Genomic DNA, 17,922 nt, shown 5'->3' on the forward strand with positions numbered 1-17,922 from the left:
AATCAAAGTACAAATATACTATGTAATATTATGTATCAGATTTTTTTAAAAAAATTTAACATGAGAAAATGTGTAAAACAAGTTTATAATAGGAAAAAAACCTGTCATTAAAAACAGTAAGATGTAAAGTATTACTTACAAATAGGTTAAAGAGAAGTTAGATAATTTCTTCTACTGGAAAAGAAAATCCTTATCAGTTCCCAGATATAAATCAAGAGAGCCAGCAAGAAAAACGGAGAATACAATGATGTCTAGTCAAAAAAAAAGAATATCCAATTTCTCTACCTAACTGAACCATAAGTTTATCACCAGAATAGTCTCTAACCATTTCAGAGACTGATGCTGTTAATATCTTATACAAGAAAACAAAATGAGAAACAGCAAGATAATGGCATATAAGGACTGATAGATTCAGCTGCTTTCCGATGAGACCAGTTGAATTATTACCATAGTACACTAAGATGCTTTGAGGCTAGTACTTTCTTGATTTTAACCAAAATTTGTCAAAGATTTGCATACAAATACTCAAACTGCCACTTCACTATGGCAATAGTATAACACCAGCAAACTGTAAGATGTAAGCCAATTTCAGAAAAGATAAAATATAAAAAAGGTGTGGTTTATAACTAATAGTAAAGGAAATTTTAAGCTCCATAACATACTTCTTTAAATAAACCTGTCAAACTTTTCATACTGTTCATGGTGTTCTCAAGGCAAGAATACTGAAGTGGTTTGCCATTCCCTTCTCCAGTGGACCACATTCTGTCAGAACTCTCCACCATGACCTGTCCGTCTTGGGTGGCCCTACACACAGCATGGCTGTGTGGTCAAGGCTGTCCATTGAGTTGGACAAGGCTGTGGTCCATGTCATCAGTTTGGTTAGTTTTGTGGTTGTGATTGTGGTTTTCATTCTGTCTGCCCTCTGATGAGTAAGGATAAGAGGCTTATGGAAGCTTCCTGATGGGAGATACTGACTGTGGGGGAAACTGGATCTCGTTCTGATTACTTGCTGACAAAGTTTGTCTAGTCAAAGCTATGGTTTTTCCAGTAGTCGTATGGATGTGACAGTTGGACCATAAAGAAAGCTTAGTGCAAAGAATTAATGCTTTTAAACTGGGGTGTTGGACTCTTGAGAATCCCTTGGACTACAAGGAGATCCAACAATCAATCCTAAAAGGAAATCAGTCCTGAATATTCATTGGAAGGACTGCCGCTGAAGCTGAAGCTTTGATACTTTGACCACCTGATGTGAAGAAATGACTCATTGGAAAAGACCCTGATGCTGGGAAAGACTGAAGGCGGGAGGAGAAGGGGACGACAGAGGATGAAATGGTTGGATGGCATCACCGATTCGATGGACATGAGTTTGAGCAAGCTCCGGGAGCTGGTGATGGATAGGGAGGCCTGGAGTGCTGCAGTCCATGGGGTTGCAAAGAGTCGGACAGAACTGAGCAACTGGACTGAACTGAACTGAACTGTCAAACCTGTCTTTAAAAAGCCCAGAAGAGGGGAAATGCGATGAGAGATATAATCCTTTATCATTTAATAACTACTGCAAAGTACAAAAGCATTTTTAAAGCAGATACCAAAAGAATAAGGCAAAACTGACTTAGTTCTCTTATGGTAAGAAAATCAGGAGAAAAGGAGTCAAATTAAGGTAGCAAGTGAAAGAAAATCTTTAAAAAAGTAATAACATTTTCTCTTTCAATAACTGGAAATACTTAGTCTCACTGCAGAGTGAGGATTAAATTAAAAGATGTCAGAAATTTACTTTAAAATACTTCAAGACAGTAAAGATATGTATGGTGGTTCAAATAGGCTAAGTTCTAGGGCAGTGTTTCTCAACAGTGGTTATTACCAGAAACACCTAGAAAACTGTCATAACTCTCCAAAGCCAGACTCTATCCCAGAACAATTAAATCATAATCTCTGAGATATAAATTTTAAAACTTTTTAAAGTGATTTCAATGTTCAGCCACAGCTGAGAACCATTACTTAATGGACAGTCAGTTGTCCTAATCAAGAATTCACATTCCTAGACCAGTCAGCTAACATTTAAGTATAAAGTAAATGGCTTCTGTAGGAATTCTGTTATATCAATCTTTGATCAATACCAAAAGCTCCCCAAATATAATGAATGAAGTGGGCTTTCACTGCTGAAATTCATTATACTTCATTTATATGGATTGGCTGAATTAAAGACACAATCCACTCATGTACAAGGGAAAGAAAAGTCTCTGAAGAGGCTTAGAGCCTTAGGGATGGTACCTTAGGTTTAATCCCCAAGATGTCTAGAAATTCTATGTAACAAAATCTTGGTCTCTGGAATATTGTTTTATTTGCCGAGAGTGAGCATTTTATGCAACAACGGAAAGTTGAGGCTTCATCATATTTAAAGAAGCTAAGGACTTCCCTGGAGGTCCAGTGGCTAAGACTCTACGCGTCCACTGCAGGGGAACTGGGTTCAATCCCCCCTGGTCAGGGAACTAGATCCTACATGCCACAACTAAGATCCAGCCCAGCCAAATAAATAAAATTTTTTAAAAGAGGCTATATATAATACTTTATGCTACCTGGCTCATTATCTGTTTAAATGTCTGCTTATATGAGAATCTGCATACCTACAGAAGTAACTATCAAACACCTACAAAAAAACTGAGAGCCCGAGTGTGTCCAAACTGACTTTGGACAATTTTTAACAATTATAATCACCAAAAATCCAAAATATTAGAAACAAGAATCATACATACCTGGGAGGGATTTTCAACTAAAGAAATAGGTTTTATTAATTCAGTCAAGAGAAAATAGGCATAGGCTGATAAGAACAGCATAGAAAGCAAGGAGTGCTTAAAATTCATCTTCTAAGGTTCTTTCATTATTCAAAATGAGAGTAAATTTATTGTTTAAATTTCTGTAAGTGAAACATGTATATTAAAGCTTCTAAAACAATTTCTAGAATGACCATTAAAGGAAAAGAAACAGAAAAACTTTCAAGCTAGTAAGAAGGAAAAATGGAAAGGAAAAAATAAAATTGAAAAGAAGACATGATAGGAACTTCCCAGATGGTGCAGTGGTAAGGAATCCACCTGCCAGTGAAAGAGACACAGGAGATGGGTTCAATCCCTGGGTTGGGAAGATTCCCTGGAACAGGAAATGGCAACCTACTCCAGTATTCTTGCCTGGAAAATTCCATGGACAGAGGAGACTGGCTGACTACAGTCCATAAGGTTGCAAAGAGTCAGACACGACTGAGCATGCATGCAATGCAATTAAAATACTTTTAAACAACTCAAAGAAAAATCACAATGGAAATAAAAAGCTTGAATGATGATAAACATTGCATATTAAACGTGTAGGTTACAGATAAAGTGCTATTTAAAGGAAAATTTACAAATTCAAATAGCATTAGAAAAAGCTGATAACGTAATAAGCAACCAAACTGAGAAGCTGGGGGGGGGGAAATCAAACAGAATAAACTCATGGAAAGTAGGAAAAAATAAAATAATACTGGTAAGAGGAGAAAGGGAAAAAAATAGAAGGAAAACTGTCTCTGCCAACTGATTTTTTCCCCCCGTGTAACTTTACTTTCATTTATCCTTCCAGGAGAAGATCAGACTGCCTCTGTCAAACACAATCTTTGATTGATATGGAGCATGTGTACATTTATATATGTACATTTATATTTATATATGTACATAAGCATGTGTGTGTGTGTATGTATATGTGTATATGAAAGGGGGCAGGTGTGGCAGTACATGGGGGAGGAGCACAGGAGAAGATTTCTTTTAAAAGACATGTTCTTATTTACTTATTTAGGTATACAGTTGATCTACAATGTTGTATTAATTACTGCTATACAACAAAGTGCTTCAGTTATATATATATATATACATTTTTTTCATATATACATTTTTAATACTCTTTCCATTATGGTTTATCATAGGACACTGAATATAGTTCTCTGTGCTATACAGTAGGACCTTTTTGTTTATCCATTCTATATATAAAAGCTTTCATCTCCTAGTCCCAACGTTCTAATCCATCCCTCCTCCAACCCCCTTCCCTTGGCAACCATCAGTCTGTTTTCTAGTAAAATACATGGTTCTCTGAAAGTGACCCTTCTTCGGCAAGAATAATCAAGGGGGGAAAAAGTTATAAATCAATGATACTAGGAATGAAAAAGGGGCTACACCTAAATATGCTGTACACTAAAAAAAAATAGGATGTTGAGAATATTTCAAAGCAAATATGAAATGGACAAATACCTAGAAAAATTATTAACTAAAAATCTTAGTGATACTATATAAACTTTTTAACCAGTAATATGAAATTATCCCTCAAAGAGAATTACAAAAGCCACTTTAAGGTCTACTAGTAGGAAATGATTCTTATACAAAATACACACAACTAACAAAGGATTAGAATCTAGAATATATAGTGAACTTGTACAAATCAGTAAAAGGAAAAATCCAATACAAAAATGAAAAACATTCTTGAGAAGTTATGTCACAGAATAGGAAATCTAAATGATCAGTATTATCAAATAGTGTAATGTATACTAAAATCACAGTAAGATGCTACTTCAAATCCAAAACAATGGCAAAAAAAAAAAAAAAAAAATTCTGCGACTATACATCAATTAAAACTGTTACATACTGCTGTTGAAAATATAAATTATACAACCAGTTGGAAAAATAATCTGGTGTTATCTGTAAAGATGTTATATATAACCTACAATTTTAACCGCATTTTTAACACTAGTAATAATCTGAAAATAACAGCTATCAAAAGTAAGGTAAATTATAGTATATTCATAAAAAGAAAACTCTAGGGCAGTGAAAATAATGAATTTTGAGAATATAATGTTAAGCAAAAAATGTAAGTTGAGATTACACATAGTATAATTCCAATTATATAAAACAAAAGCAGGCAAAAGAAACAATATACTGATTAGAAATCTAAACATGTGAAACCAGGACTGTGGTTATTTCTGAGGGGAGAAACAAGGTGATGGTGTCAGGTAAAGCCACATATTGGACTTCAAAGATAATGTTAAGCTCTTTTTCTGAACATACTAATTTAGTTTTTTACAAGTTTAAAAATATTTCATTGTGGGTATTTGAAATATAATACCTATTTCCTTCATGAGAACTCTTAGGCTTCAAGATCGTATCAATGAATAATATTTATTTATAAAATACAGTTTTTAAGTATCTTTAGAATGCTAATAAATAACATGAAATTTCTTACAACTATAAAAACCAGAAACTAAGGTCAGAAAAACATACATTAAAGAACAGTTCTCTCTAAGCATGTGTGACATTAATAATGAAATTAACCAATAATTCATAGCAACAAAATTAAGTTATTATCTTACCTTTACCGGTGAAATATGAGAGTGAGAAACAAATCCATGGACGTTTTCAATTTCTGACAGGTTCTTCTCTGAGACATGAACCAATTCTGGACCTATCACCTCATTAGTGATTTGTGGAGAAATGTGCTCTTGAGGAGGTGTATCTTCATCCTGATACCGGTATTTCTGTAAAACACAAATTATTAAATATGAGAAAGCTCTAAAAAGCAACATGAATTCAATTCAAATCATGATTTTCATAACTACCCAAATAATAATATTTAGCTACATGAAAAGTGTATTTTATGGTTTAATACAGAAAGTCTGAGAGACATGGTTCTCCATTTTAAAGTCATGCCAATATTTTAATAAAGTTATCTGATTATTAAAAATAATTCACAATCTGGGAAGATGGCAGAGTAAGAAACACCAGCAATCTGTTGCTTCCACCTAAGTAACGGCTGCACAGGCATAATCTGTCTGATATAATTTTGCCAATCTAGAGTCTGCTGAAGGCTTGCAACATCAGGGGAAAACTTGGATGTATATTGTGTTTAATTTGGATCAGTTTTACCACCTCTGTTCAACATGGTACTGGAAGATGTAGCCAGAACAATAAGGCAAGAAGAAGAAATAAAAGGCATCAAGTTGGAAAAGAAGAAGCAGTATTATCTCTGTCTTCTATCAATAAAGACTCAGCAAAAAAGCTGTCATAACTACTGAATACAGCAAAGCAATGGGACACTGCTTTGTATCCTACAAAAGTTGACACACAAAAATCAGCTGCATTTCTATAAACTATCAGTTGTATTTCTATACACATACAATCTGAAAACTACGAAAACAATTCTATTTACAATAGCATTAAAAAAACAGGAATGAATTCAACCAACAAGGTAAAAGACTTGGGCCATGAAAACTACAAAATATTGATAAACAAAATTAAAGACAACATAAATAAATGGAAACACATCCTGCATTCATAGGTTGAAGATTTAATATTGGTAAGATGTCAATACTACTTAAAGGAATACTGTAAATTTAACCCAATTCCTATCAAAACCCCAATGACATTTTTAATGGAAATTAAAAAACCCATCCTAAAATTCATTTGGATCTAAAGGGATTCAAATAGCCAAAATAACCATGAAAAAAAAGACCAAAGCTGAAAGGCTCACTCTTTCTCATTTCAAACTTACTACAAAGTTACAGTAATCAAAACAGTTTGTTACCAGCATGAAGACAGACATATGGACCATATGAAGCAGAATTCAGAAAAAGACCCTCACACACACAAATTATTTTTCACAGGGTGCCAAGACCATTCAGTAGTGAAAGACAATCTTTTCAACAAATGGTGCTGCAAAAATCACATACTGACACATAAAAGGATGAAGTTGAACCCTTATGAAATACTATATACAAAAATTAACTCAAGGTGGATCAAAGGCATAAATGTAAGATTTAAAAGAATAAAATTGTTAGAGAAAAAACTTTAAGATATTGCATTTGGCTATGAATTTTTGGCTATGACACCAAAGGCAGAAGTAACAAAAGAGAAAAACAGATGAATTTGATTTCATAAAATTGACAAGTTTTTGTGTATCAAATGACTCTATCCACAGAGTAAAAAGAAATGGGAGAAAATATTTACCAATCATATATCTGATAAGGGATTAATGTCCAGAATATATAGAAAACTTCCAAAATTCAACAAAAACAAACAATTCAATTAAAAAATGGGCGAAGAACTCCAAAAAAGATATACAAGGAGCCAGTAAGCACATGAAAAGATGCTCAACATCACTATCATTTGAGAAATGCAAATCAAAACTATGAGGTACCACCTGACAATCATTGGAATAGCTACAACTAAAAAACAGCCAAGGTACTACTGTATAGCACAGAGAAATATATGAAATATACTTAATATTCTATGACAAACCATAATGGAAAAGAATGAAAAGAATATATATATATATATAAAAGAAAGGATGTATATTTGTAACGGAATCACTTTGCTGTACAGCAGTAATTAACACAACATTGTAAATCAACTATAGTTCAATAAAAGAATTATTTTTAAAAAAAGACTGGTTTAAAAAAAACCCAGAAAACAAACATTGGTAAGGATTAGAGAAATCAGAATGCTTTGCACTACTGGTATAAATGTAAAACGGTATAGCCACCGTAGAAAATAGTATGGTGGTTCCTAAAAAAATTGAAAATATGATTACCATATGACCCAAGAACTCCAATTCTGAGCATATAACCAAAAGAACTCAAAGCACGGTCTTAAAGAGAGAGTTCTGCACCAGTGTTCACAGCAGCATCATTCACAGTAACTAAAACATGGAAAAAACCCAAGGATGTACCAATGGATGGATGGATAAGCAAAATGAGGTATATATACACAATGGAATATTTTTCAGCCCTAACGAAGGAAATTCTGTAATATGTTACAACATGGATGAACCTTGTAGACATTATGCTAGTGAAATAAACCAGTCACAAAAAGACAAATACTGTATGACTCCACTTACATGAAGTACTTAAAGTGGTCAAAATCATAAAGACAGAAAGTAGAATGGTGGTTGTCATGGGCTGGCGGGAGGAGAAAATTCTGAGTTACTGTTAAACAGGCATAGAATTTCAGTTTTACTAGATTAAAAGTTATGGGAATGGATGGTGGTTATGGTTGTTCAACAATGTAGACGCATTTAATACCATTGAACTGCAAACTCAAAAATGGTTAAGGTGGTAAATCTTATCTTATATGTATTTTTACCACAATAAAAAATAACTACAAATAAGACTTCAAAGCTAGGTGAAAAAGAAACCTGAACGTTAATTTGTCCATTTTTTTTACCCAATGTTAGCTGAACACTGTATCTCTAAAGATATATGTAAATGAAGTCAACATACAAAGCCAAAGTCAGCTAATTTAGTCTGGTCTTCTTATCCAATTAACTTGTACCAAAAAACAAACAAACAAACAAATGAAAAAACTCAGCCTTTTCAAATTCTAACTGAAAATTATTTATTAGATAGCCATACTTTTACTTATAAAAAAATCTTTGCCTCTTTCTCTCATGTGTACACGCACACATTCTATTTTTAAAAGATTAACATAATTTTAAGAAAACCAAATCTACCTCATACCATACACAGCAGTAAAAGAAATCATAATTATAGGAATGGGAAGAAAATAAAAGCGTATGTTTTTCATCCCAGGCTGGGAATCTGTAAACACATACACAAAACCAGAAGAAACTTAGCTACCCATCGCCAAATTAAACACACATATAAAGAAATCACAAACAAGGCACAAAAGAAAACAAATGTTTAAAACAACAAACAGGATTATTAGCCCTACAGGCTGGCTCTTATAAATCACTGGGGGTAGAACATGAGTCAACAAACATAATAAAGGGATACTCACAAAAGACATACAATTGGGTCTGTAAACTTAAAGGAAAACATGCTCATCTTTTTTAGGAAGTAAAAATTGCAATGCCAACATTCAGAGAAATGGGCTTCCTGGTAGAGGTCTTTTCCTGGTGGACAATCTGGTAAAATGTTTTAAAAGTCCTGAAAATATTTCTACTTCTCTAGTAATTATACTTCCAGGAACTACTCTTAGAAAAAACAGCACTAGTGAGGAATATAAATATTTGTGGTATACTGACAAATATATATACTGTAAAATATATATTTAAAAACGTACCTATGAATTTGACCACTGAGAGTTACTACACAACTTCCAGCATCACTTTTTAAACTATATCCTTCTGTGAAATGGTACAATTACACAGAAAACAACAACCATCAACATCAACAAAAGAAATCAACATCAGCCAGTTTATTTAACAGGATATAAGCAATCTATTTTTACATGTAGACTTCAATTTTTTTCAAAACCACTGAAAAGAATTTACTAACTTTATCCTGAGTAAGATTAAAGTTAACACAGACATACTTACAAAACTTAACAGTTTATATGCTCAAATTAGTGAAAGCAAAATTAAACATTTCTATACCTTAACAATATGCCAGCAAATGTGGAAAACTCAGCAGTGGCTACAGGACTGGAAAAGGTCAGTTTTCATTCCAATCCCAAAGAAAGGCAATGCCAAAGAATGCTCAAACTACTGCACAATTGCACTCATCTCACATGCTAGTAAAGTAATCCTCAAAATTCTCCAAGCCAGGCTTCAGCAATATGTGAACCGTGAACTTCCTGATGTTCAAGCTGGTTTTAGAAAAGGCAGACGAACCAGAGATGAAATTGCCAACATCTGCTGGATCATGGAAAAAGCAAGAGAGTTCCAGAAAGACACCTATTTCTGCTTTATTGACTATGCCAAAGCCTTTGACTGTGTGGATCACAATAAACTGTGGAAAATTCTTCAAGAGATGGGAATACCAGACCACCTGACCTGCCTCTTGAGAAATCTGTATGCAGGTCAGGAAGCAACAGTTAGAACTGGACATGGAACAACAGACTGGTTCTAAATTGGAAAAGGAGTACATCATGGCTGTATACTGTCACCCTGCTTATTTAACTTCTATGCAGAGTACATCATGAGAAATGCTGGGCTGGAAGAAGTACAAGCTGGAATCAAGATTGCTGAGAGAAATATCAATAACCTCAGATATGCAGATGACACCGCCCTTATGGCAGAAAGTGAAGAGGAACTCAAAAGCCTCTTGATGAAAGTGAAAGTGGAGAGTGAAAAAGTGGGCTTAAAGCTCAACATTCAGAAAACGAAGATAATGGCATCCGGTCCCATCACTTCATGGGAAATAGATGGGGAAACAGGGGAAACAGTGGAAACAGTGTCAGACTTGATTTTTCTGGGCTCCAAAATCACTGCAGATGGTGACTGCAGCCATGAAATTAAAAGATGCTTACTCCTTGGAAGGAAAGTTATGACCAACCTAGATAGCATATTCAAAAGCAGAGACATTCCTTTGCCAACAAAGGTCCGTCTAGTCAGGGCTATGGTTTTTCCAGTGGTCATGTATGGATGTGAGAGTTGGACTGTGAAGAAGGCTGAGCGCCGAAGAATCGATGCTTTTGAACTGTGGTGTTGGAGAAGACTCTTGGAGAGTCCCTTGGACTGCAAGGAGATCCAACCAGTCCATCCTAAAGGAGATCAGCCCTGGGATTTCTGTGGAAGGAATGATGCTAAAGCTGAAACTCCAGTACTTTGGCCACCTCATGCGAAGAGTTGACTCATTGGAAAAGACTCTGATGCTGGGAGGGATTGGGGGCAGGAGGAGAAGGGGATGACAGAGGATGAGATGGCTGGATGGCATCACTGACTCAATGGATGTGAGTCTGACTGAACTCCGGGAGTTGGTGATGGACAGGGAGGCCTGGCGTGCTGCGATTCATGGGGTTGCAAAGAGTTGGACACGACTGAGCGACTGATCTGATCTGATCTGATCCCTTAACAATAGATACACTATAAGGAAGGAAACTTGTTACTATATTTTCAGTTTTAAAGATACTCCACAACTTAGTTTAGGGAGAAATACATGCAGAAGGATATTCACTATAGATTAGTTTGAAATAAAGAAAAATTGGAAATAAGCTGCATATCATTAATATTTTTTTAAATTATGTTAGCAATAGTATGAAAGGAAATGTTATGTGGAAGTTAAATTAGGTAAAAAGTTACCTCTTCTAAGGGGAAAAGATGAAGACACAACTACTGAATGAGGAAAGCATGTTTCAAAACTAACAAACACATTTTGAACATTTTAAAGCAAAACGATAGTTTATCTATGTGTACGTATATATAAACATTGTATGTATATGCAATTATGTGTTTGCAAAGCATATCCATAAAGGTCCATATGTATTAATAATTCGGAGGGGTCTGACAAGATTTAAAACAAAAGAAGAAATCACTGGAATTCTGAACAGGAAAGAAATCACTAAAAATTTTGTCTTTTCACTTTTCAAAAACATAAGATTTTTAGTGATTTCTTTCTTTCCTTTTCTGAATGAACCATTTCTTGTTTTATATCTTTCAGACTCCCAAATTTTATGTATCTTCTAATACATAAGTTGCCCCTTGATCTCTTTATATTCCATATAATTACTCAGAAACTCAAGGTATTTAACCTGTAGGCTTCCCAGTATAATCACTTCATATTCATGGAACAATTCAGTGTGGTCCCCTGGCTTTTGTTGTTGTTTAGTAGCTAAGTTGTGTCAGACTTTTTTGTGACTCCGTGGACTGCAGGGCAGCAGGCTCCTCCGTGCATGGAATTTCCCAGGCAAGAATACTGGAGTGGGTTGTCATTCCTTCCCCAGGGGATCTTTCTAACCCAGGGATCAAACCCATGTCTCCTGCATTGGTAGGCGGATTCTTTACCACTGAGCCACCAGGGGAAGTATCCTTGGCTTCTGTACTTCCTGCAAACTGGCAGCAGAATGCAATAGCTTGATCAGTCTCATGTTTAATCCTTTCGGCTAGACTATAGATGGAACTGTGTTCTTCTATTAAGTAACACATAATGTCTGGTTATATATTTTTGCAATGTTAGGAGCTCCTAATACTCAATGCCTAAATCAATTCACTCCATGAGGGTTGCAAAATGATGATAATCTATTATTCTTTTTTCATTTATTAAAAGATACACACACATACACACAAATATTTAAGAGTTGTCTTCACTATTTGGTTACCTGTTGGTATCGTTCACACATGAATAACATGTTCTTTTATCTACCAGTATTCAAGATAGATAAAAAATTGGCTCCGTATCATCCTCCAAAAGCAATTAAAAGTTTTTCATATATCACTCAATGCAATCCCAATCAAAATCCCATCTGGCTTTCTTCAAAATTAACAAGCTGAGCCTAATACTCAGGAAGGTCTGCAAAAGACCCAGAATAGTCAAAACAGTCTTGAAACAGAAGAAGAAAGTGGAGGACTAACACTTAACAATTTTAAAACTTCCTTCAAAACTGTATGAATCAAGATTGTAATACCAGCACAAGGAGAGACACAGAGCAGTGTAATAGAATTAACAGTCCAGAAATGTATCCTAAGATTTATGGTCAACTGATTTTCAGCATGAGTGCTAAGAAAATTTAATGAGAAAGGGATACATTTTCAACACCTGGATGCAAAAAAAAGTTAAATTAGAGCTCTTTCTCACATGATAAATAAAAGGTTAGTTCAAAATGAATTAAGACCTAAATATAAGAATTAAAACCATAAAAGTCTTAAGAAAATTAAGTACAAATCTTTGCAACCTTGTATTGTTGTTCAGTACCTAAGTCTGACTCTATGACCCCATGGACTGCAGCGTGGCAGGCTTCCCTGTCCTTCATCCACTCCTGGAGTGTGCTCAAACTCCTGTTCATTGAGTCAGTGATGCCATCCAACCATCTCATCCTCTGTCACGCTCTTCTCCTGCTGCCCTCAATCTTTCCCAGAATCACGGTCTTTTCCAACGAGTCAGCTCTTTGCGTCAGGTGGCCAAAGTATTAGAGCTTTGGCATCAGTCCTTCCAATGAATATTCAGGGTTGATCTCCTTTAGGATGGACTGGTTTGATTGTGCAGTCCAAGGGACTCTCAAGAGTCTTCAAAAACATTAATTCTTTGGCACTTTGCCTTCTTCTTGGTCCAGATCTTACATCTATACATAACTAGTGGAAAAACCATAGCTTTAAGTATATGGACCTTTGTCAGCAAAATGATGTCTTTCCTTTTTAATACACTATCCAGGGCTTGTCATAGCTTTCCTTCCAAGGAGGAAGTGTCTTATTTCATGGCTGCAGTCATCATCCACAGTGATTCTGGAGCCCAAGAAAACACAATCTGTCACTGCTTCCACTGTTTCCCCATCTATTTGCCATGAGGTGATGGGACCAGATGCCATGATCTTAGTTTTTCGAATGCTGAGTTTTAAGCCAGCTTTTTTACTCTCCTCTTTCACCCTCATCAAGAGGCTCTTTAGTTTCTCTTCACTCTCTGCCATTAGAGTGGTATCATCTACATGTCTGAGGCTGTTCATATTTCTCCCAGCAATCTTGATTCCAGCTTGTGATTCATCCAGCCTGGTTTTTCACATGATATACTCTGCACAGAGGTTAAAATAAACAGGGTGATAATACACAGCCTTGTCATACTCCTTTCCCATTTTTGAACCCGTCAGTTGTTCCATTTAAGATTCTAACTGTTGCTTCTTGACCTGCATACAAGTTTCTCAGGAGACAGGTCAGGTAGTCTGGTACTTCCATCTCTTTTAAGAATTTTTCCTCAGTTGTGATCCACACAGTCAAAGGCTTTAGTGTAGTCAATGATGTACATGTTTTTCTGGAATTCCTTGGCTTTCTCTATGATCCAATGAACGCTGGCAATTTAATTTCTGGTTCCTCTGTGCCTTTTCGAAACCCAGCTTGTACATCTGGAAGTTCTCGGTTCACATACTGCTGAAGTCTAACTTGAAGGATTTTGAGCATAATCTTTTTAGAAGGAATGGCAAACCACTCCAGTATTCTTGCCATGAAAACCCCATGAACAGTCTGAAAAGGCAACCTTGTATTAGCCAGTGGTTTCTTAGGCACGACATTTAAAACACAAGCCACCAAAAAGGGGGTGGGGGGAACAAAAGATAAATCTGACTTCATGTGGCACCTCACTCCAGTACTCTTGCCTGGAAAATCCCATGGACAGAGGAGCCTGGTGGGCTATAGTCCATGGGGTTGCTAAGAGTCAGACATGACTGAGCGACTTCACTTTCACTTTTCACTTTCCTACAGTGGAGAAGGAAATGGCAACCCACTCCAGTGTTCTTGCCTGGAGAATCCCAGGGACAGCGGAGCCTGGTGGGCTGCCGTCTATGGGGTTGCACAGAGTCGGACATGACTGAAGTGACTTAGCATATATGAAAAAACTTTTTTGATCAGCAAAGATCACTATTAGAAAGGTGAAAAAATAACTCACAGAACAGGAGAAAATATCTGCAAATCATGTATTTGATAAGGCTATCTACAAACAGTGCATAAGGTAAGTATCCAAAATATACAAGGAAGGCTTTCAACTCAACAATAAAAAGACAACACAATTTTCAAATGGGCAAAGGATTTAAACAGACATTTCTCCAAAGAAATTTATATTTTGGATATAAATATCTTCAAAACAAAATGTGCTATATACATAGAATAGTTCTCAGCCCCCCCCCAAAAAAATAACAAAGGAATCACTGATATAGGGGACAATCTTGGTGAAACACAAAATAATCTGAAAGAAGCTAGGTTATAAAATAGAATATATTTTATTATTTCATTTATATAAAACTCTAGAAAAGTCAAACTAATCTATAATCTAGAAATTAAACCAGTAGTAGTCTGGGAGAAGGACAAGAGGAAGGGATTGAAAGAAGGAAACTTACAGGAGTGATGGATATGTTCACTATCTCAATTATAGTGATGGTTTCAAAGGTGTGTATACATGTCAAAACCTGTAAAATTGTACTCTTTTAATATGTACAGTTTATTGTATGTTAATTATAGTAAAGCTAATTTTAAAAACTGTATTCATTATGTTTAGATTCTAATTAAAATTTCTAATGAAGTGTTTCATTATTCCTCTTAAATTATTATAAAATGACAAAGTATTCAAAAATAAAAATAGTAACAAAAAAATAAAAGGCCCACAAAGAATGAGGAATAATATTCCAGGTACACCGAGGGTTAAGTGATTGTTAGCTAAGAGAAATGATCAAGGCAGTCTGTATAGCAGATACCTACCTTTATGAGAATAACGTAAAGAACATAATGGAATTTATAAGAATTATTACTCACTTTAAATGTGAGGTACAAATTACTAAGTGTAAAATAAGTAAGCTATAAGGACATATGGTACAGTACAGGGAATAATACCAATATTTTATAATAATGTTAAATTGAGTATAATCTTATGAAAAGACTAACATATGTTGTACATCTAAAACTAATATTATAAATCAACTATACTTCAATTAAAAAGAAAGAAAAAAATTTGTGAAATATGTCAAACTAGCATGGCTTTTTTCCCTCTAAAACCAACTGAGGATACCTTTAAAAATTCTGCCAGGAGCTCCCAGCAGTCTTAATGACTATGAAATTCAGGGGAAGATTTCTTTTATATGTATTTTTAATTCTAGTAAATGGCAAAGATAGTTTAAAGTAAATTTGTTTTCCCTTTAAACAAAAATCCCCATAGCTATACTATCAGAACACACTCTTGGACTTTAAGTCCAGGAAAACACTCAATTTGCTTCACTCCTCAAAACATACTGTTGAACAAAAGTTATTATTTTCTTTCTCTGCAGGATGAATCAGGAACTACAACTTCTATTGCTACACAATTTTATAGATAATTTCCAATTGATGAACAGGTTGTATTCCAAATATCAGTACTTTTTCCTTGTTTAAAAACTTGAACAGCCAAACACACATATACATGCATATATGCATATAGATAATACTGTTTTGAAATTAAAACTCAGAATACCAAAATATTCTGTATCTTCTTTCCTACCTTCCACTCCCAAATATAAGATCAAGAAATTTCTTCTTTGGTAGTAGCAAATAGGAATAGGGTGGCCAAATTGAGAAGCAGAGGCTGCACTGACTTAATCTGAAAAATTCAAGTAATTTTTAAAATAAATATTTAAAAATCAGAGCACCCTTACTTATTCTTTGGGCAATCACTACTGATAGAGTATGTTCAAACAAGGTTTACGAATGCTCAGTAAACTTCATAATGAAATGTTTTCCAGGATGTGATATATCATAAATGCTTTACATTCAAAACTTCCCTTACATGTTTGTAGAACTCTGAATTCTAATTTTTCCTTAATAAGGTCCTTGTTTGGGGTTGAACTGTACAATCCAAAATTCATCTGTTGAAGACCTAGGGTCCCAGTACCTTAGAATAGGATTGTATTTCAAGACAGGGCTTTTTAGGAAATGATTCTGTTAAAATGAAGCCAGTAGGGTATAATAATCCAATACGACTGGTGTTCTTATAAGAAGAAATGTGAACATATTGAGAGAAACACCAGGGGGCACCTGTGCACAAAGGAAACCAGATGATGAAAGGTAGCCAGAGGACCGCCATCTGCAAACTACAGAGAAAGAGATCTAAGAGACAAATGTCAATTCTGCCAGCCTGTTGGATTTCAGCTTCCAGAAAAGAGAGAAAATAAAACTTTGTTGTTTAAGCCATTCAGTGTATATTTTGTAACAACAGCCTTAGCAAACTAATAGAGAGCTTAAAAAGCAATCATTAATTATGCACACTACAGTTATTCTTACTGAGTTTTTATCCCAACATTCTTGCTGACAGAATTTCTAATTAGAGCAGCATTTCCTTTGTTCACTGCTGTATTTCCACAGCACAGATAATCATAGAATGAATGAATAATGCGAGAATGCATGAATGAATGAGTCAATCAATTAATGACTGAAAATTATAATTTTCTTTTTAAAATTATAAAAGACATATATACTGTTGTAACCTCCTGAAACAATTCCACTATTTCAATGTTATATACTCAAACAAGTGGTGCTTGTCTTAAATTTAGTATATCCTTTCAAAACTTGTCAAGTTTCCCATTTGTAATAATTGTGAAAAAGAAAATTACATATACATATATTTAAAAACAATACATTCTTAAAGGAATATAAGAAAAACTCCATTCAAAGGTAATAAATTTTCAAATAAAGAAATTGAAAGCCTAGACATTAATACATCAACATGTGCATGCGTGCTCAGTTGCTTCAGTCATGTCCAACTCTTGGTGACCCTATGGACTGGAGCCCGCCAGGCTCCTCTGTCCATGGAATTCTCCAGGCAAGAATACTAGAAGATCCTCCAGGGGATCTTCTGGATCCAGGTATCTAACCCATGTCTCTTATGTTTCCTGCACTGGCAGGCATGTTCTTCACACTAGCACCACCTGGCAAGCCCAATACATCACCATGCTGCTGCTGCTGCTGCTAAGTCGCTTCTGTCATGTCCAACTCTGTGGGACCCCAGAGATGGCAGCTCACCAGGCTCCCCCATCCCTGGGATTCTCCAGGCAAGAACACTGGAGTGGGTTGCTACTTCCTTCTCCAATGCATGAAAGTGAAAAGTGAAAGGGAAGTCGCTCAGTAGTGTCCGGCTCTTCACGACCCCATGGACTGCAGCCTACCAGGCTCCTCCGCCCAAGGGATTTTCCAGGCAAGAGTACTGCAGTGGGGTGCCATTGCCTTCTCCGATATAGTTCTAAATGGATATGAAGGAATATAGTTCTAAATGGATATGAAGGAAAACAAGCAACTATTTCTACATGTAGACTTATTATGGGCCTAGTGCTACCAGAAAACTGCTACTAGAAACTATTTACCAATACATGAAATAATTATTTAATTTAAATATTCACTTTAAGGAAGGAATTTAACACAGCATCCTGAAAGACTGAAGAATTAACTGAAGTCCTGAAGAATATCTTTCATCCTTCAGAGAAACCATGCAGTCAGTCAAAAAAATAGGGGGGGGGGGGGTTA

The 17,922-nt window shown here is 35.3% G+C and overlaps 1 protein-coding gene across 8 annotated transcripts in view; it reads right to left on the reverse strand.

Annotated features, from left to right (window-relative positions):
* The window catches only part of DLG1 (discs large MAGUK scaffold protein 1), a 262,255-nt gene that overhangs the window by 178,046 nt on the left and 66,287 nt on the right, over positions 1-17,922 (reverse strand). For all 8 annotated transcript variants that reach the window (XM_044943013.2, XM_044943017.2, XM_044943038.2 and 5 more), the window contains exon 5: positions 5,378-5,542. In XM_044943013.2, coding sequence (XP_044798948.2) covers positions 5,378-5,542 — 165 coding nt within the window. The remainder of the gene's footprint in view (positions 1-5,377; positions 5,543-17,922) is intronic.

This window comes from Bubalus bubalis, chromosome 1, assembly GCF_019923935.1.
Source record: "Bubalus bubalis isolate 160015118507 breed Murrah chromosome 1, NDDB_SH_1, whole genome shotgun sequence".
Classification (NCBI taxonomy): domain Eukaryota; kingdom Metazoa; phylum Chordata; class Mammalia; order Artiodactyla; family Bovidae; genus Bubalus; species Bubalus bubalis.